The 27,955-nt window shown below is 33.9% G+C and overlaps 1 protein-coding gene across 4 annotated transcripts in view; it reads left to right on the forward strand.

Moving 5' to 3' along the window:
- LOC145667096 (uncharacterized) overlaps nucleotides 1-27,955 on the forward strand; it is a 96,132-nt gene that overhangs the window by 54,270 nt on the left and 13,907 nt on the right. For 2 of the 4 annotated variants that reach the window (XM_081734823.1, XM_081734822.1), the window contains exons 9-11: nucleotides 351-543; nucleotides 5,022-5,346; nucleotides 22,892-23,103. In XM_081734823.1, the coding sequence (XP_081590949.1) occupies nucleotides 351-543; nucleotides 5,022-5,346; nucleotides 22,892-23,103 (730 nt within the window). The remainder of the gene's footprint in view (nucleotides 1-350; nucleotides 544-5,021; nucleotides 5,347-22,891; nucleotides 23,104-27,955) is intronic. The other 2 variants (XM_081734825.1, XM_081734824.1) reach the window with 1 other exon arrangement.

Raw genomic sequence — 27,955 nt, forward strand, 5'->3', positions numbered from 1 at the left:
GAATTACTTCTATGCGAAAGATATCTGTAGAAATTACATGAGCTAAAGAATGGGTTATACAATATGTTTAGAATATCAATGCCAATTTTGCCTGCTTCTATTGAATCTGTGGGACATGCAGTGTAGAAAACCCGTGAATGACAATTTAGAAAAGAATAATAAGCTAACAATCAATTCTTTTAATCCTGTCCATTATTATAAAGAAGCATCCTTAGTACATCTAAACAGTAAAGCAATTTAATAAAGAACTCGTTTCATTATAATGTGCATGGTCAAGCTGATAGTATATATATATTTTCTTTTCTGTAACTAATAACAATATATACTAAGAATCCATTGTATTCTTGTATGTGGTGGGACAAACAAAGACAAGGCGAACGATTTCGTTGAGGAACCGAAAAGAGTTCTCACGGAGGAAGAGAAAGAGAGGAGGAGGAAGGAAAAGAAGAAGGCAAAGAAGAAGAAAATGAGGGAGAATAAAATAAAGAATGCTCAGGAAAAAAACAAACAGAAAAATGAATTAAGCAAAAACAAATCGAAAAGGTAAGAACAATATCAAGTAGACCTACTTTCAGATAAGTTTTAAGCATTTTTTTAATCCAATTTTTGTGTTGGAATGAAAAGCACTCTTTATATAAATTATGTAATGATTCTAGCGTTAAATGAACTATAGTTTAGTTATCTAAGAAAGGAATTGTTTTACATATACATTTCAGCAAATCAGTACAGGAATTTTAGTTTTACATAAGTTTAAGCTAATCGAAGTATAGTCAGTTTTATTACTTTGAATCATGCTCCCTTCTCCCTTAAGTTTCACAACTCAATATTAATATTCATAACTGAAGAAATGTATTCATAAATATAAAACTCATAATTTATAAATCCAAAATACAGAATTGTATACACAAAATGTCTCTGTTCTAATTATGATTCCTTTACAAAATAGAAGTTGTTATTAATGATAAATGTATATATATTTCCAGTGCCGTGCCGTAGAAAATCAGTGCCCGGGGCGAAAGTATACGACAGCTCCTCCATATATATGAGTGAGGTCGACAGACCAGCTGCGAAGCGCAACCATGGTTGGCGCAAAGCGCAAGAAATTATTCTAAAATTAGCCCTGCTTTTCTTTGATTTTGAGCACTTTTTATTACTTTTTCCTTCCATTTTATACACAGGTATGTGCGCATGTATTTTCCTAACTGAGTAACACTTTTCTTCTCTCTTTTTTCTTTCCTCCTTTTCTTTTTTCCTCCTTGAATTTTGCTCCCCCTTACTTCAACGCCCGGGGCCGTTGTCCCGCTCGCTCTCCCCACGGCACGGCACTGTTTATTTCTTTTCTAAATTTAGTAGTTGGTTTATGTTTCTATAATAATATCAGGAAACTTATTATAAAGTTTAATGTTTGTGTTAACCTGAGAACTAAAAGATACTATACTATCTTCTATGAAGTTCTTTCTACCAAGTAATCCATTACTTGCTAGAATATTGCGACATTTTACTTCTGATCTTGTACGCAACAAAAAAAATCGTTTCGAATTTCAATCTTGCTTGAATATTGATTTATGGTATCCTATAAATCCCGTAAAATTGCAAGTCAAAATAAATAAATAATAGCTATTATTATTATTATTATTATTATTATTATTATTATTATTATTATTATTATTATTATTATTATTATTATTATTATTATTATTATTATTGTTCCTTTATAATAAAATATGACAACTCCAATTCGCTGGTAAATATTAGTTTATTTATTAATACCATAATGTCGACCGTGTAACGTTGCTTGCTCTAAAAATTACTTCCTGACTCCTTAACCTTCTACTCCGTACACCTATCCTACTATCACATGAAGGTCATCCTTCTTTTTTTATATACAGCATACATTAGTTTTACACTGTAGGTGTCGCATCTAGACGCTGCTTACTAGGATCTTGTTACGAGCTATTTTTTAACCTGTGGATGAATAAAACAGCAGATTTCAATATCTTCCCAATACAATGTAGTTCGTATATGGCAACATAGAGTTCCAGTTCATGTGGTGAACATTAACCACGCGCTGGAAGTTCTGTTCCCGTGCTCCATGAAATGGGCTCGCGCTATCACTCACAAACACAAATCCGTCCCATACTGGTGAAATGATTGAACGAAGAGCAAATGGACGATCCTCCTACTTGTGGTCAGTTAATCTCTCTTGTTCAAGTATCACCTGTGTCCGACAGCCAAACAATTTCAACCCAATTCCATTACCCCCGCTAAATGCATGAACTTCTTGCACATGTTTTTCTTTCACGTTGTTTCCGTCGTCAAACTCATTTATTTCCCAGGATGCAGTGCTACCCGTATTTCGTTTTGAAACGTAACATTACCCCATTCTTGTAAACCCGACCTGGACTTGCCGTGATGTGGTCACTCTTGGACGGCCATTCTTCCATTGATCACACACATACTGTTGACTTCCTAGGTTGTTTCTGGATTTTGGATTCTGCTTCTTGCATAACCTAAGTAAAGCAAACCTGTGTATAACTTCTTTTCAGCAGTGTCACTATTCTGATCTGATCAAATTGCGAAATCGACTTTTGAACAGTCTTTCGTCATCTGGCGCTTGCACTGCTCTGTAGACACCTCGCATATTTATTGAGTCAGTGGCACGAGTAAAAAAACGAAGAAACTGAACACGAGCAGTGACATCTGTTGCCTTGGAATGAAACAACACATGATATCTGTCTGTGTCCTGTACATTCTCATATATTGACCGACATGACATGAGGAGTGTGGCATGCTATTTTTCTTTGACATACACGGACAGGTAGTTTAAAGAAGGTGAGTGAGTTTCTGTACTTTTGAGCGATAATAGTAGTAAAAGATTCAGAGATCGTGAAACGAAAGGAAAGAAGAAAATCTTTTCTTCTATTGCCACTCAAAAGTAAGAAACTTGAGATTTCGGAGGATGTGTAGGTTTCATGACTTAACAACGCCAAAAAAGTGTTTTATGGGTTTCGTTCAACATACAGAGGCTCAGAAGCTAAAACGTTGAATGTGTCGAGATCAAATGTTAATAAGATTCTCTATAGAGATGTTTCAATTTTTTCCTCCTGTACTAAAATAGAAGAGTACTTTACTGGAGAATGAAACTCAAGTACTACGATTTTTTTTAAAATGGCTCTAACTGTTATGTTTATATTTCAATAACAACTCTAAAATAGTACAAATTTATTTAACCCATAAAAGTTCAATTTACTGGTGTGAATGGTTTTGTTCCGACGATTTTCTCAAAAATAACTTTAATGATTTTCTTTGTACCCTGTGAATAGATATCCCATTATTAACCGTAGAACATGACGTAATCCATTTCTTTCTTAGGAACCCTACTTTCTGGACTCTATTTTTTTCATTCTATATTTTAATTGTGTTATGAATCCACATTGATAAACCTCACCTTATCCATTTCAAAGTAAATTTCTTTTCATTTTAGACTTCCAAACTATGTTCTGCACAAGTGTTGAAAATCTTCTAGAACGGCTTTGTCCATCTGTTGACAGGTGTCAGAGCAAAAATGGTAGAGATATCGAAATGCAGTTTCCTTTTTTTTCGCAATCGATTCAGCGTCCCAAAAATAGGTTGCACAGGGTGTCTATCGGTCACGAAAATCACGAATGTCACGTAAAAGTCACGAAATCAAAAAACGGTCATGAAAGTCACGAAATTTAGCTTTTGGGTCACGATTTTTTTTTAACTGTGCAAATGTAAGTACAGATTGGAAAGTTTTGTTCTGTAAAACGCCAAAATTCACCACCAAAATATTTATGGTCGGCTTTAGACGCTACCAAATCGCAAGCAAAGTACGTTTCTATCGCATGGATGAAAATTCGGCCTAATTCGCACCCAAATTCGCTCTTGAAAATGTTAGGAAATTTTATGATTGGGTAAAGCAAAGGTCACGAAAAAGTCACGAAATTTTATTTTGGAATTTTTGTAGACACCCTGTTCCATCTCCGTTAACTCTCTATTCAAACCAGAAGTGGTACAAATTAGTAATTTCCGTTTTTAACGTTTATTACAATAGAACGAAAATGGTATGAGATAGTAGGAAGCTGTTTCCTACAATCGATTCATTATCTCAAGAGAACATATTGTCACAACCTGCAAGACTTTACGAAAACTGGAAGTGGTTTAAATTTACTATTTCCGGTTTCACTACTGGTTTTCATGGAGCAAAAACGATAAGAGATATCGAGATGCAGTTTTTTTGCAAATGATTCAGCGTCCCAAGAATAGATCCTATCTTTTTTCTTAACCTCTATTGAGTCCAGAAGTGGTTACAATTAACCATTTCCGGTTTCGACATTAATTGCCATAGAATAAAAATGGTATAGCCAGCGACAAGTGGATTCCTTCATACATACAATCACAACTCACAACACTACCAAAACCGGAAGAGTTGAAAATTACTCCTACTTCCGGTTTCAATACTGATTTGCGTAGAACAAAAACTGTAAGAGATATCGAGATTTTTTTTTCTAATTGATCAGCTTCCCAAGACTAGGTTCCATCTCTTCCCTTAACCGTCTACTCAATCCGGAATTTTCATGTGGTTCGGATTCCACGTTAATCAGTAGGTCCACGTCTCATATAGCCTAGCTGCTGAAAGGCACGCTAAACTAAAAATCAAATCAAATCAAATCAATCCGGAATTTGTTCAAATTAACGATTTACGGTTTCAGCCTTTATCGCCATAGAACAAAGACAGTAAGGCGTAGCGAGTAATGGCCTTTTGATGTGGGTTCAGCGTTTAAGAAACAGCTTCTATCTTTCATCTTATTAATCTATTGCAACCAATAGTTACAGACGTACTAATTTAAGTATGAGTATTGAACTCCCATAGTTTGTAAGCCTACTGTGGTTTCACACTGTGAAACGAAACTCACTTTTTATTATTATTAAGAATGCTTATTAATATTGAAAATGTGTTTTTAAAGAATGTTTAAGAGTATTTATTTTCTGTTTTGCAGTAAGAAGAAAAAGAAACTTCATTCTTCTGAAGAAGAAGCTATAGATCCGCAATCCGCCTTTGTTTCATCTGTCCAAAAGAAGAAAAACATTAAAATACAAGATAGTCCAAGGGAACTAAACAGTTCTAGGAAAGAAATAAGAAAGAATAAAGTCACCAATACAGAGAAAAGTTTTATAGAAACTAAAGATCAGGAACTATTGAAAGCCAAAGTACTCGAGTTGCCAAGAGAGCTAAGCGAATCCAGGAAAACTTTATCTTTGTCTGAGAATATGAAACACAAAGGAACGAATGCAGACACAGAAGAGGAGCTAAAGCGGAATGAGGTAATCGAAAATCAGAAAATAAAACATAAACTAAAAATAGCTTTTAACAACTAGTTCATTTCTTTTGAAAAATCGAATAACATAACTATTTTTGTATGTGTTATATAGGGTGGGTATGTATCAGAAGTCCGGGGCCGTGATGAAACTTCGTTATGAAATAAGATACGAAAATATGAAAAAAAAAAAACAGAAAAATTGTTCAAATTACATAGTATTCAATCTAAAATAGTGATTTTTTTTTCAATCGCACCAGTTTGGGATTCACACTAATAAGGCGTCCTATGTTAAACGAAAAAGCAACGTTGCCAGTTCAGTAGGCTGGTACCTTGGGCATCTCACCATATCAACAATACAGGATTGTTGGAAAACGAATTAGAAATGTTCTAGGCTCTACTTAGAACAATGTGCAAGTTTCGTTATTTTGCATTGTTGGTAAACGGATTAGAGGTGTTCTAGGTTTCCATTTAGAACAATGTGCACGTTCTCTCTGTCATTTTGCATTGTTGGGAACAGAGGTGTTCTAGGTTCCTACTTATAACAGTGTACACAGTCCCCCTGTTATTTTTTGCATAACTTTAGCTCAGTGGTGTAATGCTACGATTTTTGGTGGGTATACGCAAGACAACTTGGCGTATACGCACCCCAATATACGCTCATTCTTTCGTAAATTGAAGGTGAGTATACGCTGGACTATAAAAATTTTAGGTGAGTATACGCCGTATACTCCCGTATAGGCCCCATTACATCCCTGCTTTAGCTTCTGTTCGGACGGTTTACTGAGCTATAAACTTCGATTTTTCATTTAACATAGATCGTCTTACCAATGTATAACCCAAACTGGTGGTACAATTAGAATAATTCCACCATTTTAGATTGAAACACATGTTTCCAGCAGCGTGCCTTGACTCATAACGGAGTTCATAAATGATCCTGAATTTTTGATATACCCGGTATTGCTATTGCCCGTTCGACTCACAAGTGAAGTAAGATCTTTTATCGAGATAGAGATGTAGTGTAATTGTTCCAATAATCCGATTACAAGGTATGCATTCATATTGTTAGACTTGACGAAAAAAAAAAAAAAAAAAAAAAAAAAAAACATTTATTTCTTTAATATTGTAATGTATCACGTGTTTGTGTTTACAAACACTTAAGATGTGATTGTGTTTACAAAACATTTTACACGTGTTTTTAATTATAAACAACAACCACGGGTACTTTACGAGGAGTACTACAAGTTGCAGACGACGGAGACATTAGTGACACCTATAATCACATGACGACGAGGAAACAGCAGCACTACCGCGTTTTGGAGTGCTTATGTAACAGACAGGATTTTATAGACAGTTATTAGTTTGTGATTGGTTACCCGCCCTCCCCCTTTAGCTTTCCTAGAACTTTAAAAAATATTTAACACAAAGTCTTTAGTTTGGTTTGAAACTTTAGGAGTTTTTTTTTTTTCTTAGCTTGCGTTGGAGTTTTGTCGGGATTTTAAAGTTCAGTCATTTAACTTGTTTTGGAGTTTTGTGACTTTTAAATCCCTTTTTTACTTGCATTAAAAATATTAAAGATTTTTATCCCACTCCACTTAGCTCGCTGCAGAGCTTTGTAAAAATTTTACCCTTGGCTGTTTGATCCTTGGGTCATCTTTTTTTATCTTATATTTAAAAAATTGCATTATTATACTATTTTTGTAAAATACTGTTTATAGGAATTTTTGTTATAATAAACTGATAGTAAAAGAAAATTCAAACATATAATTTACTCTACCAAGCTCTACCTACTGCCCCTTCACAGAGAGAATTTTACAATACACATGCACAACAATTGAAACTATAATTAATTTAATGTAATTGCTGAATCTTCGGTGATCAGGCCTTTTAGCTAGGAATAACAAGATTTAGATAAAGTAATGAGAAAGACAACATCTAAACTCTACTATAAATATATTGTTCAAAATAAAAATCAATTATTCTTTCCACTTTACTAGCATTCTCTCCTTTTCCTTTCCTTCCGGTAGATCAAAATACACAGTTGCGATGTTTCATTAGTATCCAATATTAACCAAGAAAATCAGTACTTAACTAGTTGTGGTACAAAACTCAAAATATGTAATTTGTGTTTATGAAAACTTGCAGTAATAAATATTATTGACAAATTTCTGAGTCTTCTGTTGGAATTTTACTCATATTTTTCAACAATATTATCTCGAATCCATTTAGGCTTCTTTATTTGTGTTCAAAGAGCGATATTTTGTGCGTGTGTGCTTAGGTAGTAAAATTTGTAACTATATTTTACAATCTGAGGTTTGGATATGTGCACTGTGACGGTATTGTAACTGTAAGTCTTTTTTACATATGAAAATTATCGTCTACGAAATGTTTTGTGTATTTTTGATTCTTTTGTATCTAACACTTAAGTTCCGAAATGATTATCGAAAATGCAAAACCACACTCAAAAATTTTAACTATTATCCTACTTACAGATTTCTGTGATTCTTGAATTTCTTTTAAGCTCCAAGCTTTCCCACGGATCCCAATGAAAAATCGGGTATTTATGAAATAAAATGCAGTTGCCAAAAGAGTTACATAGACAAAACAAAAAGAAATCTAAAAGTCCGAGTAAAGGAGCATATTAGAGAGTGGAAAATCCAGTGTCTGGTCTATCGAAACATTCATAAGAAACACAACACAGAGTAGATTAAGAAAAATGTCTTTGGAGCTTGAAATGAAGTAGAGAGACTGGTTTTTGAAGATTTATTTATTCATTAAAAAAAAAAAAAAAGAAATTAAATTTAGACGAGGGATGGTTATGTGACAAATGGGAGGCGGTAATTACAAAAATTTCAAAGCATTGTCATGACAATAAGAACAATAACATGAGTTGGCAACCTTCCAATAAGGAACAAGAAAGACGCAGAAATTGACTCCGCCATATATTAGTTTGCATCATTTTCATCCGTTGATCGCTGACGTACTTGATAATATGTTTCCGCAAAACACAGCTCTTCCCTTGTTATGTCCGTTCCATTTTTATTCCTTGTTGTTTCTATTCTTTTTCTTCCTGTTTTTAACCTCCGTGACCAAGACTCCCGGGGAGAGTCGAAAGCTTGGAAGCTTAAAGGAAATTCAGGAATTACAGAAGTCTGTAAGTGGAAAGATTTACGAAAGTTCAGCAATTGAAAAAATAAAGAAAGTAATCAGTTATTTTAATAACAATGTAACCTTCACGCAAAAAAATATACACAAAGCAATCTTAAACACTAATCATTAAAAAAGGTCAGTTAGTCATTACCATACTCATTGATCAAATAATATTCGTTTATTAGAAGGTCAAATATATTTCTTTTTCATGTAGCCAGCTAAGTTTCATATGAGCAGTTGTAATGGAAATGTTATTGATTATAACACTCCACATCCAGGTTTTCAATCGCAAGCTTATATGCTGTCGTAACATCAAGATCGACATACCTGTATACAATTACAATCTTGAGCCCATTGTCCACTTTGTGTTCGCAAATCAACATTACTAGGTGTGAATGTTGAGGTGTTTCTGTTTAGGCCTTTTAGTTACAAAAAACATGTAGAGTGCCACAAGAATCCGTATCAGGACCGTTATTATTTTTGATATACGTTAACAATCTTCCATGTAATATTGCTCCAGCAGAACTATCCCTTTATGCAGATGATGCTAGTATTATAGTAAAAGGGAACACAAATGAGGATGTTGCAGGTAATGCAAATGAAATCCTTTATAAATTATCTCAGTGGATTAAAGAAAATAAGCTTAAACTAAACATTGAAAAGACACATGCAATCAATTTTCATCATATGCGCAACCAACATACGCAGCCTGTGAATATTTTAATTGAAAATTCCGAAATAGACTATGTGAACTCAACTAAGTTCTTAGGAATTCGGATAGATAAAAATCTCTCCTGGGATGTACAAATAACTTAGTAAAAAATTAAATCAAATTTATTTCGCAATTAAAGTAAAAAATTAAATCAAATTTATTTCGAAATTAAAGTACTTAAAAATGTTTTAAAAGAGTATACTTTAAAAACAATTTACTTTGGATTATTCCAGTCAAATATAATATGGCATTATATTTTGGGGAAATACACACAAAGCCAAGGTAATTTTTACAATACAGAAACGAATAATAAGAATGATGGCAACCGCTAAACCAATAGATCGCTGCAAACCAATATTTGAAAAATTTCGTATACTCCCAGTAGCCTGTTTGTACATTTTAAATCTACTGATATTTGTAAAGAGACATCTAGAGGGTGTCTTTACGCGGGTAGAAGAAAAACATGATCATGATACAAGAAACAAACAAATTTTTTCTATTATAGAACACAGAACCGTATTATATGAAAAAGGGTGTAAATACGCGGGTATCATGCTTTACAATAAACTTCCCAAAGATATAAAGACTCAGGACTCTGTTGCTAAATTTAAAAAAGAACTACAGAAATATTTATTACAACACTGCTTTTACTCTGTAGAAGAATACATGAATTGCTAACTGAAAAAAAAAAAGCACATGATCTACAGTAACCAGTGTCATTGCTTGTTTTTAGCACTATGTTCAAGGATTTCTACATGCACTGCAAGTAATAATTACTAACTCTAACTTTATTTTTAATATCATGCAAAATGTAATGTATAATAAGATGTCAGGCTTAATTATTAACCTAGTGTGTGTAATTTTCATTATTATTGTTCTTTTTACTTTTGTATTTATATATAAATGACGTGTCCACTTCATACGCATTGCAATACAGTGCTAAATGTATGAAGAAAGGAAGAAATAAATACAAGACAATACAATACCAAAAATTACATGACACCATTGTTATACAGTTATAAGTTAAGTTTTGACAGGAAAACAATATAATAATGAGAAGGTAAATTTAGTTCAAGTTTACACAATAAGTATATTACCTTGAAACGATCTTGTTAGGACAATCCTTAGCGCTTGATTTTCTTACAAATCATATGCTGAGCTACAAATATGAACAGAAAAGAAATCATAAAGAAAGAGAATAATATTCTAACAGAACACAACAAAAAGCCAATAACTGTAGTAAAAAACAGAAAAGAAAGGAAGAAAGAACAGGAAAAGCAAATAGAAAAACAACAACGAAATGAAGTATTTCTGTATTTTTATAGCAAACTTCCATTGACCATGAAATGGTTTCGTGTCTAGGTTTATAAATCTATTTAATTACATTATATATATGTTTTGACGTTCTGTATATTTACTTAAATATTTTGCTGGAAAATATGCCTAATGACTTTCCAAAAAGAATACATCTTAAAGAAAATTTACTTTTATGTACTTTGGGAAACCCTGAAAACCAGATTAGTGGTAATGAAGTGCTTCTTTTCCTATTAACTCATCAAAAATAGATCTCAATTTCCGTATTTGCTACCAGATTTCTATACAAGTTAATGTAAATAGTTCAAAAATATAACTTCAACCGAAGTTAAAACCTCCAATTAGTACAGAAAAGACTTAAACAAGTTATAAACAATAATTTTTTGAGGAAGAAACTTACTCCGGAGTCCATTAAGCAAATTGTAAAAGCGACAGCAATTATATTCATATGAACAAACGTAATACAGAAACGAGAATTTAGAAGAAAACGTAGCCTATTAAGTTTATCTAAACATTTATTTGGCAACAACACAATTTAAGAGACATATACGAGTGTCAGCGTATTTTTTTTTCTTTTTAATATCAAAAAAGGAACGTAGCAATAAATTCTGAAAAATATGGAAATGGAAGACAGTATATATGTAAATATCACGCGTAGGGAGTTTAATAAACATACATATTCCCATCAGAAAATAGCATGACAAAAATGAATACAATAAGAATTGTCCATTTCTTATGTGTTTTTCCGCTTATTACAACATTACAAATTATTACAAGGTCAATCACAATTGTGTGAAAAGCCCTGAAACACATAACAGTAGCATTTAGAGCCCTTCAAATTAGTCTCCCGAAGAATTCACTAGATGGCAGGATCATGACGCCACAATAATGCTACAGGACCAGTGTCTGTGAGCCAGAACAAACGCCAGTCAGCGGAATGGCGTCATACAGGCAGAAATTTCATCGTAATCTCTCCACTGTCAAGTTAATGGTCATCCTAATAGTATGATATTAGGGCGTGATTTTGTGCCATTTCATCACACATGGCTGAAATGTGAACACATTGTATTACTTCCTCAATTTTCTGCAATGACTCACGGGCGCCGTTAGCGGGGATCGGGGGACGCGTCCCCCCAGATTTTACTTAATTATATTTATTTATTTATTGAACAAATTCCTAGATACAGCCAGGGGCGTCATTTAGGGGACAGAGAGGGGCAATTGCCCCCCTGAGTTTGAGAGTTTTATATATATTTTATCAATAGAATCGTAGTAAATCAGTGAAAAACGCAAAATTTTACTTATATCAGGGGGTCTTGCCCCCCCAAGCCAAATCTGAAATGACGCTACTGGATACAGCATAATTGTGCCATTTGACACAGGGAAATGTTAACAAGCAGGAGAAAAGAAAAAGGATAAAAACAATAAAATTAATTAACAACAACAATAACATCAATAATATCAACAAAGAGTGCACAAGTAATATTATTTGGCCAGCATGCGTTTTATTGCTCATTCAAACACCGGGTGGCTCGAAAAAATGTCCACCTCACTAGTTAGATTATTATAATAGTTCGGTACTCGGTGAAAAAGAGACCTCTGTATAATTGTCAACTTAGGGCGTACAAGATGGAATAGGTGGGTATTCCGGATTTTGCGGGAAGGGACACGTAAGGATAGTTGTTGAATTAGGGTTTCTGATCTTGGGTTCCCATTAACTATCTTATGAAGAAACTTCAGATCAGAGTCATTACTCCGTACTCCCGGCGTCTGGATATTAAGATATAGCAAAATTTCCTCCTTAGGTAATATTCGAAGACCGGGAATACGAAAACGCACTATTGCAATACAAAAATTGAGAACGGATTCAATTCTAGAGAGATGTGTAAGTGCGGCCATGACCCATATGGGAGAGCAGTATTCGATCTTGGGTGCATTAGAGTTTTATAGGATGTTGTTAATGATGCCACAGTGCGTAGTTCAGTGAATCGGTAAAGAAGCCCCAGCATACGCATTGATTTCTTAACTATTGAGGAGATGTGGTCAAAGAACGAGAGTTTCGAATTAAACATGACACCAAGATCATTATGAGTAGCAGAATGTGCTATAGGGGAATCGCTAATATGGTATTTGGAGGGAAAAGGAGACTTTTTCAGAGTAATTGTAATACTGTCACATTTCTTACTGTTAAGTTTCAATTGCCACATTTCACACCAGTCTACAAGATAATTTTGCTTTCCTGTAGGGCAATTGTGTCATGGAAGCATGATATTTCTCTATATAATTTGCAATCGTCAGCAAAAAGTAAAACGCCACTAGGATTAGCTGATAAGTGAGAGTGGAGATCGTCCATATACAGAACACGTAGCAGGGGCCCTAGTACGCTTCCTGAGACACCCCCGAGATCACAGGTTGGGGGTTAGAAGTCGCTCTTGAAAGAATAACTTTATGTTTACGATCCTTCAGGTAGCTGGTGATTAAAGAGAGAAATTTACCATGAACATTAAACCTATTGGAAAGCTTGTGGAGAAGATGAATGTGACTGACAGAATCAAAGGCCTTTGAAAGATCAAAATAAATGACATCTAATTGACTATTTTTATTCATACACATGACTGTACAGGAGAGAAGAGTACTTAAGTTTGTGACACTTGAACTTTTCGGTAGAAAGTCATGCTGAGAAGTGTGAATGTAAGGCGACGTGAATTTGAGAAGCGTCTTTGATTATTTTTTGCAGATAATAGATATTTACAGAAAGAAGAGATATTGGCCTATAGAAGGATACTTGATCTTTTATTCCTGATTTATATATTTGGGGTCATGTGAGCTAGTTTCCAGTTGGTGGGATAATATCCTTCTCTTAAACATCTATTGAATAGGATGAATAGAGGAAGTGAAATAGCTGAAGTAGTTTTGTTTAAATAGAGAGAGCCAATGTTGTCGAGCACAAGAGATCTATGTGGAGAAAGAGACTGCAAGAGAACCAAAACCTCACCCGGGGTGGTAGAGAAGTCTGATAAGGTGTTAGTATATATGGGAGGAGAGGGGGAAGATGGGTTGTAGGGGAAAGGGCGGTAAATATTTTACAGAAGTAGTTATTAAAAAGGTCGATCTTTGACCATTACTAGCTTCAATGTTCTCGACATGAACTGTTGCTGGTATGCCGGGAGATTTCGATCGAGATTTAATTACAGACCAAAAGTGTTTAGGGTTGCTAACAGTAAAATCACCAATTTAGTCCACGTATTCAAAGTACTTACATCGCTTACCTTCTTCGTAACGCTTCTAATTTTAGCGAATTGTTTGTATGTATAATCACTCGGATGTAACTTCCATAGAGTCCAGGCAGGCTTTTTGTTTATAAGAAGATTACGAAGCTCATTGTCATACCAGACCGGAAACTTCTTCGATTTTGATGTTTTCACAGCTGGACAAAATTCTTTATAGTTGAGTTGAGTGAGTATAGCTGAATATATATATTTAAAGAAACTATACTACTTTGTATATATAACTTTTGTCGGAAAGAGGATTTTGAGTTTGATTCATCTGGACCCCCCCCCCCCCTTACAGATTTAAAAGGCTAACGATGCCAGTGAATGATTCCTACGTCGGGCTACCTGAATGTCTACACGATGCACTCATCCTTCATTTAAATGTATAATCCTGTATACATACAATGTTTTCTGGCCTGTCCAATTCGTACGTTCATTTGAATGACATGTATGATAAAGGATGAAAATCAATGCAATGCAATACTTCATGACAACGCGACAGTCCGTACGGCAGCATGTATGCAGAATCTCACACGGTAGAAATGGGAAGTACTCGAGCATTAACCATGTTCGCCAGATTTATGACCTTTCTATTTCGACCTCATTCCAAAACTGAAAGAACCATTAGTGGAATGCGCTTTTAGCACGTGAAGATATTGCCACGAACGTAAGAATTTCACAGCAGTGAGCCGTAAAACCGGAAGATTCTCTTATAGTGAGACCACTGATATTGGGCGCCTTTCACATCGTTAGCAGTGCATGGTGTATTCTTTGCAAGCCTCTTTCAAAGATGCCACTGGTATGTATTTCTGATCTTTACGCATAAATGTAATTGTACTCGTAATGGTTCGTAATGTTGTGATTAGAGGTAAAACACGTATGAAATGAACGATTCGTTCTATTCATTTTTTTCTTGTGCTATATATATCTTCATCCAACTCCCTTCATGTAACGTTTACACATGTACTAACTTTCCATTTGCATATTTTAGAATTTCTTGTTTCCTTCCCATTTTAGTTAAAAAGTTGTCATTTTTTTTGCGGTAACCCTCGTATATATTCTGCATAAATCAGCTTCACTAATAGAAAATAACACGTTTAAATGAATCTATATCCCCATTCGAAAAATTCGACACTTAACACTGACAGAGGAAGTTTGGATAAGAATTGTAATAACCAACATACACAGTTTTATTACAAGAAAGCAGAAATGAATCTTTAGAACTTATAGACTATTAATCGTAATTTTTATATGATGGCAACAACATACTATTGGAAGAAATTGTGCCAGGTTATTTAGTTGTAAGAATTGCTAATACCAATCGATTTTTAAAAGACCAACTGATACAGCGAAATAGTTATTTTTGATTCATTGTGTTAAATGTAATAAGTAAAAATAACGAAAATAAGTCAGTATTAATTTTGTGAAAGTGATCAAAAGAAATTCAAAATATATTGGTACTTGTTTGAAGCTAGGGCAATGACAAAACTGGAGAACTGGAAAAGGTCAGGTAATTTGAGTAGACCGAGAAGAGTCAGGGAATTTCGATTTGCTAAGAATGAGATTTTAGAAACATTTGAACTGAAAATTTGAAGACGACTTTAGATTTGTTTGAGTGCTTGTTTTTTAATTGGCAACTTCAAACTTAGAATTTATCTCTGCTTTCAACTAACGATTTGTAATAAACTTAGGTTCTGTGGTTATGCGCATTATCTTTTTCTCTCGCTTGAGCAATGGAATATCATATTGGTGAATCATCCACAAAATACAGTTGGATCATAAATCCAATGGGAAATTCATTTTCGACACACAAATAATTCAGCCTTTTTTCTTTATCATCGTTCTCACTGGTTTCGATTTTATTGCAGTTCCCCGTCCTGCATTAGGTGAGGGTAGCTAATCACACAAATGAAAGGTTTTTGGAGTACAGTTAGTCGTATTTTAGCTTTCTGTGTTTTCATTTTAATGCATTCTAATTCGCAAAGAAATTTATTTCGGAAATGCTTAAGCCTTTGGACATCAGATATGCATTGGGTCAATAGTCAGTAGATGGCCGGACTAATTTAATCGAATTTTTGATCTTTAAATATAGGATACGTCTATAGATTCCAAAGTGTACTTTCTACTTTGTGTTTACTATGCGATATGGCGATTCAAATTATCGTGAAATAATATTAATTTGTTTTCAGTACCCTGTAAGAGTAACGAAGTTTCATGATGTATAATTTCTGTCCTGTTCGGTATTCGTTGTGTATATTCTTCCTATACAGATTACAAGCATCTCTGTTTCCGAATATTCTAAGACCACATTCAATTCTTCCTGATTGTTAGATAATATTTCATCATAGATTCGGTAAGTACTAAGTGATAAATTTTCTGCTCGCTGCATCATTTGCCAAAGTGTTTTTTTCGCTGAGTAACGTCGGAGAGGAAGCGTTAACAAGTCACATGAAAGGTAAAAGGATATGTAGATGGTCGCATCCATCTCAATATTAAGAACAGTCAATGCCTTTGTGAACCAAGAAAACAAAATCAGTACCTTCTTACTTGGAGTGTTATTCTATTTGCACCTCATCTGTACAGAACTTCAGGGTTTCTGATCATGTTGCGTGCTCAATTATGGATTCTACGATACAAGTAGGTATGAGTTCGGGGACGAAACAAAGTAGTTCATAGGGATTTTTAGTGAAACATAGCATTACAAAACATAATTACTGTAGTGTAATGACATACATCAGTGTTCACTGCTGTTTAAAATGTCAAAATAGTAAAACTTATGTTCCCTTACAGCGAGATTGCTAGGAAAATGCAGGTTCAACGTCACAAAATAGGTTTTGTTTATGGATTATCATCACCATACTTTACAGGTGATCAGTTGTTGAAAGAGACAAATACGCGAATCTGGAGATCGTGAGAGGGCAAATGTGCATACATTACTTGACATCAACGTTTTTAGGGAATTCTACAGCTTCTGATCTTTTAAGTACTTTCAAAGAGACCCACTCACCATTGAACCATTCAAATTTCAATGGATGGCAATAATGTGGACTTTACTTGTCTTCATGCCTTCAAGCCAAATACCAAGACGTTGCCAAATGATTCTGTAATACTTGATATTGGAAGCTTTGGTTACTTTCTTTGCGTGGAGCATTTAAGACTGCAGTTGGAGCAATGAACTAGAGAATCATTAAATTTCTAGGAGCTATGCATAACTTTTAAGGCTGTTCCAGCACACTGTGCGAAGTACACCACTAGAGGCTCAGCAATTTCTCCAGTGAAGGTTTGTTCTGTGTTGGCTGAAAGAACCATTGACATTTATCCTGAAACATCGAAATTGCAAAAAATGTCTACGTAAATTTGTTCTTAAACTTTTGAAGAAGTCACTTTTAAAGTATAAACTGAGTAGAGCTCTTTTGTGTTTGAATCTTGAGATTTCTGCCGAATCTGATGTTGAAGTAAATCTCATGAAGTATCTTTTAGCTGAATTAGTTGAAAATAATTGGATAGATGGCTTAGAGCAAATGGAGTTGTGAGGCAGTTCAAATAATTTTGTCCGGATCCAAGTTGTAAGTCAATTACGATCAGTGGTCTAGAACTGGTTAGCGTTTGGATGACTTTTGGCTATATAATTTGGATACTTCAGAGTACAGTGGTTTAAGAAATGCTAAAATGATCTTGATTTCTCTTATGAAAATTCAAATCTAGAAAGATGATTTTTAATCAATGCGTAATGTATAGCAAATTATTTAAAAGAACAAACGTCAGTAGCACGCAGACTTGTACACGAGATATAAGCTTCTGGTAACCGTGAGAAATAATGATTCATTATGCACGAAATGCTCGTACTCATTTTGCAGAAGTAACAGAACAACGACAGGAGGCAGAAGAAATGAAACAAGAAGCTGAAGACAGGGAAATAAAAATCATTGTGAACGAGCTTGAAGCTACGAAGACTAAAATAATGGAAGATATGCGCTTGGAGGAAATGACGAAATAAACGCTTGGAGAAGGACTAGATTAGATTAGATTAGATTTATTAATCATTCTCTGGACCATGTTACATGTACACTCATGTCCAAAATGATTGTCGCATATCTATAACTGTCTTCTTGTAAGAATATAATTTGATAATGATTTTGCAGGGTACTTTTAAAACTGATACTATGTAAATAATCGGGAAATGTATATTTGTGGTAAATTTCATAGGAAAAGAATTATAAATACGAAAATTAGAATGAGTAAAACAAAATGTTGCTAAATGGACAAGAGAGTTTTATTTTTGTTTTATTGTTCTTATTTACTCCTCTTTTGACATGAAATTTGCCACATACATGTCTTACCGATTATACACATACTAACATTATAAGAAATACCGGGTGAATTCGTTATCAAATTATATTCCTACAACAACATATTTATAGACATGCGACAATAATTTTGGACATGAGTGTACATTTGTACAAAATGGTATAGAACTCGTCAGTACATAATTTCGATACAATATTTAAAACAAATACAATGCTCTTGTATTCAACAGCAAATGAAATACATAATACTATCGATTTTTTGTAAAGATACGTTGTTAATATAGAACAGACAGTTTTATGTAAATATATCCGCCCTTTTTCGGTTAGTGTCTTACTGTGACCTTTTCCTTTCATATGTGGCGAAACTTTCATCATGTGACTAACGTTACAAATTAATGTTTAACGGAAGATGTTTAATTTTATGTTTTGTGCAGGAGTTTCTATTAACCAAGTGTTCTGTAATTTCGTAAGAAAATATGTTATATTTGTTTCTGTATTATTCATTACTGTAGTTCATTAGGGAGAAAATATATTACTTTGCATCATTCTTGTCATACTTTCTTGATCTTGTTTTTCAATGAATATTTTAAAATCCATGTGCCTAAGTATGTATCAGGGAAAATTTCAAAAATATGTTCTGGAAAACCGAGAAAAGCCACCGAATTTTTTTCCTGTAAATTTTGTCGCCACCCTAGAAGCGTACCACTTTTGTATTATTATTATTATTATTAATAATAATCATAATCATAATCATAATCATAATAATCATAATAAAGTTTCTCCTGCTTTTATGTGGACTAATGTGGAAGAATTTTTTCCCTTCGATTTCGTGACTCGGCCGAATCTGCACTCTCTGAGTGCTTTTGTTAATCATTGTATAGTTACATTTATATGTTTTTTTTTTTTTTATGTTGGGGTCCCCCTTCGTGGGTCCCGGTTCAGCTGCACCATTTGCAGTATTGAACCATATGACCGATGGACTATGATAAGTTCGCCTATGGAGAATTTCTGTGATGCTTCCCTTCCCTTGATGCCCTAAGCATGTGCTGATTTTGCTTAATCGGTTAATCCAGCCCTGAATTTAGGTCTTATGAAATAGATTTTACAGACTTTAAAGATCTTTATTGTGCTAATCTTAGATCATACTTAGAATATGGAACCTGGATATGAAATAGGAACTTGATTTCGATTTCTCTATGTATTGAAGTTATTTAAATTCCGTTCTTCTCTTTTCTTCGATTTAAATTTAAATTCAGTGATCTAACTACTGATGCTGTTCCTTTAAAACGTAATTTACTGTCCTTTGCTAAAAGAGATCAAATTTGTTCATAACATAATTCATGATAAGACTGACTTGATTGATTTGTTGTATTAAGACTGACTTGATTGATTTGTTGTATTAAGACTAACTTGATTGATTTGTTGTATTAAGAGTGACTTGATTGATTTGTTGTATTAAGATTGAGCTGATTGATTTATTGTATTAAGACTGACTTGATTGATTTGTTGTATTAAGACTGACTTGATTGATTTGTTGTATTAAGACTGACTTGATTGATTTGTTGTATTAAGAGTGACTTGATTGATTTGTTGTATTAAGACTGACTTGATTGATTTGTTGTATTAAGACTAACTTGATTGATTTGTTGTATTAAGAGTGACTTGATTGATTTGTTGTATTAAGATTGAGCTGATTGATTTGTTGTATTAAGACTGACTTGATTGATTTGTTGTATTAAGACTGACTTGATTGATTTGTTGTATTAAGACTGACTTGATTGATTTGTTGTATTAAGACTGACTTGATTGATTTGTTGTATTAAGACTGACTTGATTGATTTGTTGTATTAAGACTGACTTGATTGATTTGTTGTATATTAGAGTTGCATCTCACAACCCTAGAAATTATCAACTTTTTGCATGTAATGAAATCTTGTTTGGAACTTCAATATATAATAGTAGTACCAGTGGCGGCCGGTGGATTGTGGTTACGGGTGTTGCAGTACGAACGATAAGAGACAGAAGATATAAAGTTGACTCATTGACTAATCAGCATAACTTTAGATGTAAATGCTATGTGACATGTTAAATAAAATTCTGTTTTTAAAAAATAAAAAAATGCAGAACATTTTATCCGATTAATCACCTTAATTAATTAGTAAGTTCATTCTCCTCTCTTTTATTGAAGCAAATCTGTCTAATACATGCTGGTTGAACTCTGGTATTCTTATTATCAGGTCTTTTTCGATGGAAAGCATAACCAATGGTGATAACCTTTCTTGGAACATTCAATTCCTTGAAACTGTCAATTCTTTCTCACGTGGAAAAAAACTTTTCGTCTTTTTCTGACGCCATAGGTACAGTTAATATTAATTTCAGAAGCTTTGTAGATTCACCAAATATTTTTTCTAGATTATTGCGAACGATTCATTCTAGCAAACTCAGTCCCTGACAGTGATCCGAATTCCTCTTCAGCGTTGACTGAAGAGAGTTCGTAGCAGAGATTAGTGTTATAAAAAAATGTACATTGAACACACTTTATTCACAGTTTATCCAGGAAAATTTGAAATAAATTGAGAAAATTTCTCTGGTGCAAACAACACTACTGCCATAAGATATCCTGTAAATTTAAACTGGATTTTTTTTTCGAACACTCTCCTGAATTGCCCTTTGCTTGTTTTGTCTAAGCCTTAATTGCTAATTTTTCCCCAGTTGAAAGCTGGTCAATGTTTTTTGTAAGTCATGGTATACAATTCATTCAGAATTTGTAGGTTATTTACAGAATTAAAGCACACACAATAAAATTAAACCTAATAATTAAAAACCAAAACAGCTGATACAAAATAGGTACTGGTATATGAATTCCGCATGTCACATATTCATACATCAACACACACACACACATGTGCGTAAAAGAAAAAAACTACATTCCAAATCATCCGTCTTGCTTGTTACGCAATGCACGGTGAACACAATATACTTCCACATGAGGCGAAACAATGCTTACCAATGTGATATGTTCTGGAAAGGAAACTTCAAAACCCGCCAGATGAAGGATCAGCATGTAACAGAAGCCAAAAAATCAAGGAACATCAAAACAAACAGCACTGCCAGTTCTACACCCAGAAATGTTAACTGGGAGGGGTCCAAAGTATTTGAGGGAGGTCCAATACGTCTACATAATATGGAACCTGTCTTATACTGCACCCGAAAAGACGATAAGTAATTCTTACTTACTGTCATCTATATTTTTAGAAAAATTGATAAAACGATTATTTTTATAAGAAAAGAAGAGTACATGATGAGTCGTAAAATAAAAAAAAATTCTCTGTTAAACAAGTATAGTTCGTTAAGAAAGTCTACAAATGTTAGTCAAGTTTCGAAATTTTTGGGAGGTCCGGACCCGGTGGACCCTCCTCGTGGCTACGCCCCTGAGCATTGCTAACTAGTCCCAAATTCAATGTGGCGTTCCCCATCATACAGTTTTATGTGTAAATTATCAAGAGTATAAAATATACTTATTTTATAAAAGAAATATGTTTATACTAAAATACTATCCACAGAGGGGGGGAGGAGCGATTCTACATACTGACTTATTAATATTTGATTCACAAATTACTGTAGAAGAAGCCTTCATTATCAATATAAGCTAAGAATTAACTTGTAAATGCGGGTTTACTTTCATTTGTTTTCTCCTCTACTAGATATTTTCTTTATTATTTTGTAATTCTGCAATAATTTTTTTTGTCATTATTTTGATTTGCTTCAGTATGGTCCCGTAATTTAAAAATATGAATGCATAAAAACAAATTCCATTTGTTAATTGCTAGTGAAAGAAAATTCAGAAATCTTATTTAGCGCGAAAAACCTTCTCGTTCACTGGAAACCGTGCTGTGTTGCAGAAGCACTGCAACGACCAGTCCCTTTAACTTCTGAGATAGGGGAAAGGAGACTTAACATTTACTCCAATTGCCGCGCTGAAGGAATCTGGTCGTTGTATGCTCGCTGCAACACAATATAAATTAGAGACTCTGTGACGGATTATTTTTCGCATTTTAAAACGGATTAACGGAACGAGCAGTTACAGAAGTAAAAAAATATGTTATTTAAAGTGTATATATGCTAGTTTTAAAAAGTATTTTTTCTGTTCTTTACTACTATTGATCATATTTTTTTCTTGAAATACTTTGGTCGTTGCGCAACGCTGCAACACTAACATTAGCCGCCACTGAGTAGTACAACTGTTAATAAAACACTTTTACTATTTGATATATTTTTTAGAGAAAAATCTGAAATTAAAGATCGATTTGTTGTGAGCCAGTAATGAATAAATCTTTTTCGTTTGGCAGTTTTATATATGTTTAGGATATACAGTGGCGGATCCAGGATATGTTCAAGGGAGGGGCTAAACCACAGTTTGCAACTTTATCCAGTGTAAAGCAGGATTGAAGCCCATTTTATCCAGTGTATACCTCAGCGTCAAGGGAAAAGCCCCTATAGCCTCCCCTTGCATCCGCGCCTGAGGATATCGTATTGTTAATATGCATATAAGTTTTATGTCGTTAAAATTATTAACACTATTCTATGTTGTCTCATGTCTTTTGCATGTTTTTTAAGTTGTTCATAATATTTTCTTCCATAATTCGTCAGATCATGAATTTGTTTTAATGTATCCAATTAATGACTCTATGACTAGTATCACATATATCAATAAAGAGTATTGTTATTACTATGTAAAAATTAATCAGTATATAACGTTTAAATACTAACAGATGTTCATTGTATCGTTTTCTTCAGCGAAGTCGACAACAGGATTCTGGAGTGACACAGGCTATTATGATACGACAGCAAGTTCATAATTTTGCACTTCTCGGGAATGAAGCATATAAAGCTAGATTGTATGCTGAAGCCTGTAACTGGTTGACTAAAGCAATTCGACTGGAGCCTGGAAACTCAACACTATTTAATAATAGAAGCTGCTGCCTTCTTGAAAGGGGAATGTACATGGAGTACGTACAGTACTATATGTATTTGAATTTGCAATTGTAACTGGCATTATTTAATCTCTTAAATGCACGAAAACCTACGATATCACATTTGTTATTCAGTGTTACAAACAAAGGACGCTACACTATCACAAACACAAATTTTGATGGCTTCTACAGCAGTAATAACGCAAGTGAGACGGACGGGTTTGATGTATCAAATTGCTGTAAACGGGATTTTGATCTTTAAGTCTTTCGAAAACCATTTACGTAATTGGGTGGAATATTTATCTAAATAACTTTTCGAAATGAAGTCCTTTGAAAAATGCCAAATTTTCAAATCCTTGTAACTTTGTTTCTACTTGCTCGAAATACGTCATATGATGACCGTAGTATTCAACTACACCTTCCATGACTTCCACCATGCACATGAGGAGGTATTTCTCTTGTAACCAGACGTTTTCAAGTTGAGATATGAACTCTCTTTAGCTCGCCCGTCAGACGTTCAACCTCTAAGACACATCGATTTGCCTCAAGCCGACTGATGGCTTTGCCACAATCATAATCATTTAGATGAACCCTTCCCGTCATCTTCCAACAGACTATTCACTTTACATGACAGTATTGTACTGACAACGGCCTCTACCATATTTGACTGTATTTCGTGGGTATCACCTTTCATCACTCAGTGTTTCAGTCTTTTCTTCGTATCTATACTTACAAAGCATGTTGCCTCTACTGATGGGTCCAATGGCTCACTAATATTCTCTATTGGTTTACCTAGGTATTTATAACGATACGCAGACACAGAGCCATATGAACAAACGTTATGAGTCAATATATGTTTGCTTCCTAGCAGCTATTAAGTAATATGTATGATATATTAGATTGCTGCAAATGAAATGTCCACTTTGACGTCTGGCGAAAATTCGTCTCAAGAACAAATACAAGGATAGACAAAGGTCACGGTCTAACTTCACAAACTCAGTAAACGTCCATTAAAGAGGCTGGGGTACTCAGAAGGCGGGCCGTGAAATTGCGAGTGTTTTTTCTCTATGAATTCAAACTGGAACATCCTGCGCAGCAAGCCGAAAACAAAATAGCAGTGGGTTTGGGTTAGCAATGGCTAATTAACGCACCATTTGCCGTTCATTTATTAAATTTCGTTTCGGTGACACAATATTACAGTTCCGTAGGAATTGACCAACATCATGTTCGGATGATTTCCTCAGAGATACTGTGGAAGCAGACCCTCGTAAAGTGTTCGTGCCATTGTAGATGAGGTAGGCATTCACCATACCACTGTCATTCGGCAGTTCCGTGCAATCGGTAAATTGAAAAAGTTGGACCCATAGGTGCCACATGAGCTGCACCGGCCAATAAGACTCATTGCCAGGAGGTGTGCTGTTCTCTGAGTGAAAGGAATAACCGTGAAAGTATTGTCGTTGCAGATGAAATAAAAAATGAATCTGCAATCAAAATTGTAAACGGTCAGAGCAACAATTCGATAGTGATCAACGTCCAGAACGGTTTCCTAAACTACCTCTCCATCCACAGGTATCGTCTGCTGATATGGTGGTCTATAGTAGGGATGAACCATCATGCTTTTCTCAGGCGAGGTGAAATCAACATTGCAGATCGTTACAATGCTGAACTCCATTAATTCCAACACAAACTTGTCCTCAAATATCCAGCAATCATAATCAGACATAGTGTCATCATATTAAGCGACAATGCTTACCCATATGTCGCGCAAGGGATGTTCAAATTCCCTGTAAGTTGAAGTATGACATCCTTCCTCACGGTATTCCCTCGATCTCCCCCATTAACTGCTACTGACTACAAAGTTCTCAAAATTTTTCAGGGAAAGCAAAACGTATTCTTTCAGTATGGAAATTTTTCAGAAGAATGTTTAAGCAAATTCAACCGAAACAAAAATTCAGTAAGTGCAAAAATTTTTAACAAAAAATTCAGTGAAAGGACAAAACTTCAACAAAAATTTCAAAATATAAATTTAAAACAAAAACCTTCAAAACAAAAGATTCAGTGAGTGCAAAATTTTTCAAACAAGAAATTTTCATACAGTTCTTTTTCTAATTCAGTGAGGTCAAAACTTTTCAAATAAAACACAATGAGTTCATAAGTTGTCAAACACGAAATTTCCAAACTAGAAAATCAGTAAGTACAAACATTTTCAAACAAACTAATTCAAACTAAAAATGTCAGTAGTGCAAAATTTTTCAAACAAAAAATTTCAATGACTACAAAAATTTTCAAACAAAAGATCAAAATTTTTCAAACTGAAAAATTCAGTGTGCAAAAAGTTTCAAACTAAAAAATCAAATTTTCAAATTAAAGAAATAATATTAAAATTTTGAAACAAAAAATTGAAAATAAAAAAATTAAAAACAAGATGATTGCAATGAATGCAAAAATTTTTATACAAGAAATTTTCAAATTAAAAACATTCAAACTAAAAAAAATATATTGAGTGCAAAACTTTTCAAACTAAAATTTTGAAACAAAAATTGACAAACATTTCTGTGTTAAATTAATTATCTATCAGGTGTCAAATCATAAATTTATAAGTATTATTTTAAAGACATAAAATATGTAAATATGAAGTCAGAACATATAAATCAGATTATTAAAACGTAGAAAATCCTGTTTCGTGTTTTAAGTAATATGCGAATGTAACGTCAGAATATATTTTCTTGTTAAACAATGATACAATATACGCCATCGCATTACCAAGTACATGTGAAACACTTACATATAAGTATCTCATAAGACTTCATCTAAGATTAAAGAAAGTACTTCCCGAATTCACATTTGCCAAATACGGTTTCAAAATTTAGAAAGGTACCTTGACCAGACGTATATGCTTACATGTTTTTGGCAGTTTTTAAATCCATAAAAGGTTACGAGGTGAACATACCAAATTTACATAGGTATGTATTTGTATTCTATTGAACAGTTACCAAATTTTATTTATTTTGACAATTCCCAAATTTAAGAGGTGATCCTTTGTACTCTTCCAAAATTTAAGAGATTTTCACCATATAGTCCAGAGGCATATATAATCCCGTGGGATTTTGAATGAAGAAATATTTGAGACTTATCGCAATGTATTTGAAATGAAGCATATAATCATGTGCTACCAGGTGTTTGGCCTGATTCCATTGCAGACGGGCTGGCGTTATAATTTAAAGATGGCCACCAAAATAGATAGTAATATCTTTTTTCGTTTGTAACTCGTTTATGGTTAATTCTATGCAAATTTTGTACATAACATTTTTTGTTCAGAACGAAAAAAGGAAGAGAAAATTTCATTATAATGTTTTTGATATCTTTACCGTTTCCGAGATATAGTCATAGTTTAAAATTTTCTGTTGTTTTTCATTCAATAGCAAGGGCATATATTAATATGTTCCACTCGAAGGGATTTCGAATGAAGAAATATTATAACTACTCGCGATATATTTGTAACTAATCATAGAATCATTTACTACCAGGTGTTTTGCCTGATTCCATTGCAGACGGGCTGTATGACGTCATAATTTCAAGATGGCAGCCAGAATAGATACTAATATCTTTTTCCATCTGTAACTCGTTTGTGGTTAATTCTCTGCAATTTTTTTTAAATAATATTTTTTGTTCTGAATGAGAACAGCTAGAGAAAAATTCATTATTTTTTTTATCTCTCTTACTGTTTCCGAGATATAGTCATAATTCTCTTGACTATAGTCATCAGTTTTCTCAGTTGTGTTTTATTCAAATTAAATTTCTGTTCTTTTCTGTTTTCTGGGAAAGAAATGTGTGTTGAGTACAAAATTACAGACTCTATCAATATCCAAAGATCGCCAATAAATCTCTCTTGTCTCATTCAAAACCTAAGGATGCGCTAACGTCATTTTTTGTAAATAAAGCCATATTCCATGCACAAAAGATTAAACAAAAACTGATAGTTAGTTATAGGAATGAGGCAAAGTCATCAGATGGAAATTATATTAAAGAACTTCAAAACACTCAAAAGGAAGCTCATACCAAAATTATTCTACATTCATTGTACATCTTACGTCATTCTACTACCCCGCACATATATTCACCAGATACAGACGATTTTGTCCTTTCACTGTGGTGGTCGCAACATTTACCGAAAGACTATGTTCGTTACCAAATTTGGTGCTAATAAACGATTTATTGATATTAGTCTCGTGTATTCCAGTATAGGACCGACATAAGTTCAGGCATTGTTAGCTCTTCATGCATTTTCGGGAAGTGATATTACCGAATCCTTCAAGAATAAATTCAAACTAGCTTTCTGCAAATCTTTCTAAACAGCAGAGCAACAGGCTTTGGCATTACTTCGATCTGAAGAAGAATTTAAACTAGAACATGAGCAATAGTCGAGCATTTCATTTGCCAAGTTTTCTTGTCAGGAAAAAAATATCAGACATGGGTGAATTGCGATGGTAAATGTTTTCAAGAAAAGATGTGCAAAGTGAAAATTTACCTCCAAAAATCCTCCCTCACACCACATATTTTAAGAGTACATTATCAAGTGCTGGAGTGACGCGTGCTGATAAGCAACAACCAAACCTCCCAAAAATCATCACAGTATGGATGGGAGAAATCTGGAAACAAATATTCTCCTATGATTAGTACGATGCCATACGCGCTAGAATGGTTACTGAAACTAGTACGTTGTGGTTGTGGGAAAGGACGTTTTGTTGTAAATTGCATGTGTAAAACACGGACTTTACTGTGCACGTAAGTATGAAGGATCTGCAATAATATTGATTTTGCACAGCATTTAGAGCATGTAAAGACAACCACCGGTAAGTAATAAATGACCCAGCAAGCAATTTTCAGT

The sequence above is a fragment of the Thermobia domestica genome, chromosome 12 (assembly GCF_964235325.1).
Source record: "Thermobia domestica chromosome 12, izTheDome1.hap1.1, whole genome shotgun sequence".
Classification (NCBI taxonomy): domain Eukaryota; kingdom Metazoa; phylum Arthropoda; class Insecta; order Zygentoma; family Lepismatidae; genus Thermobia; species Thermobia domestica.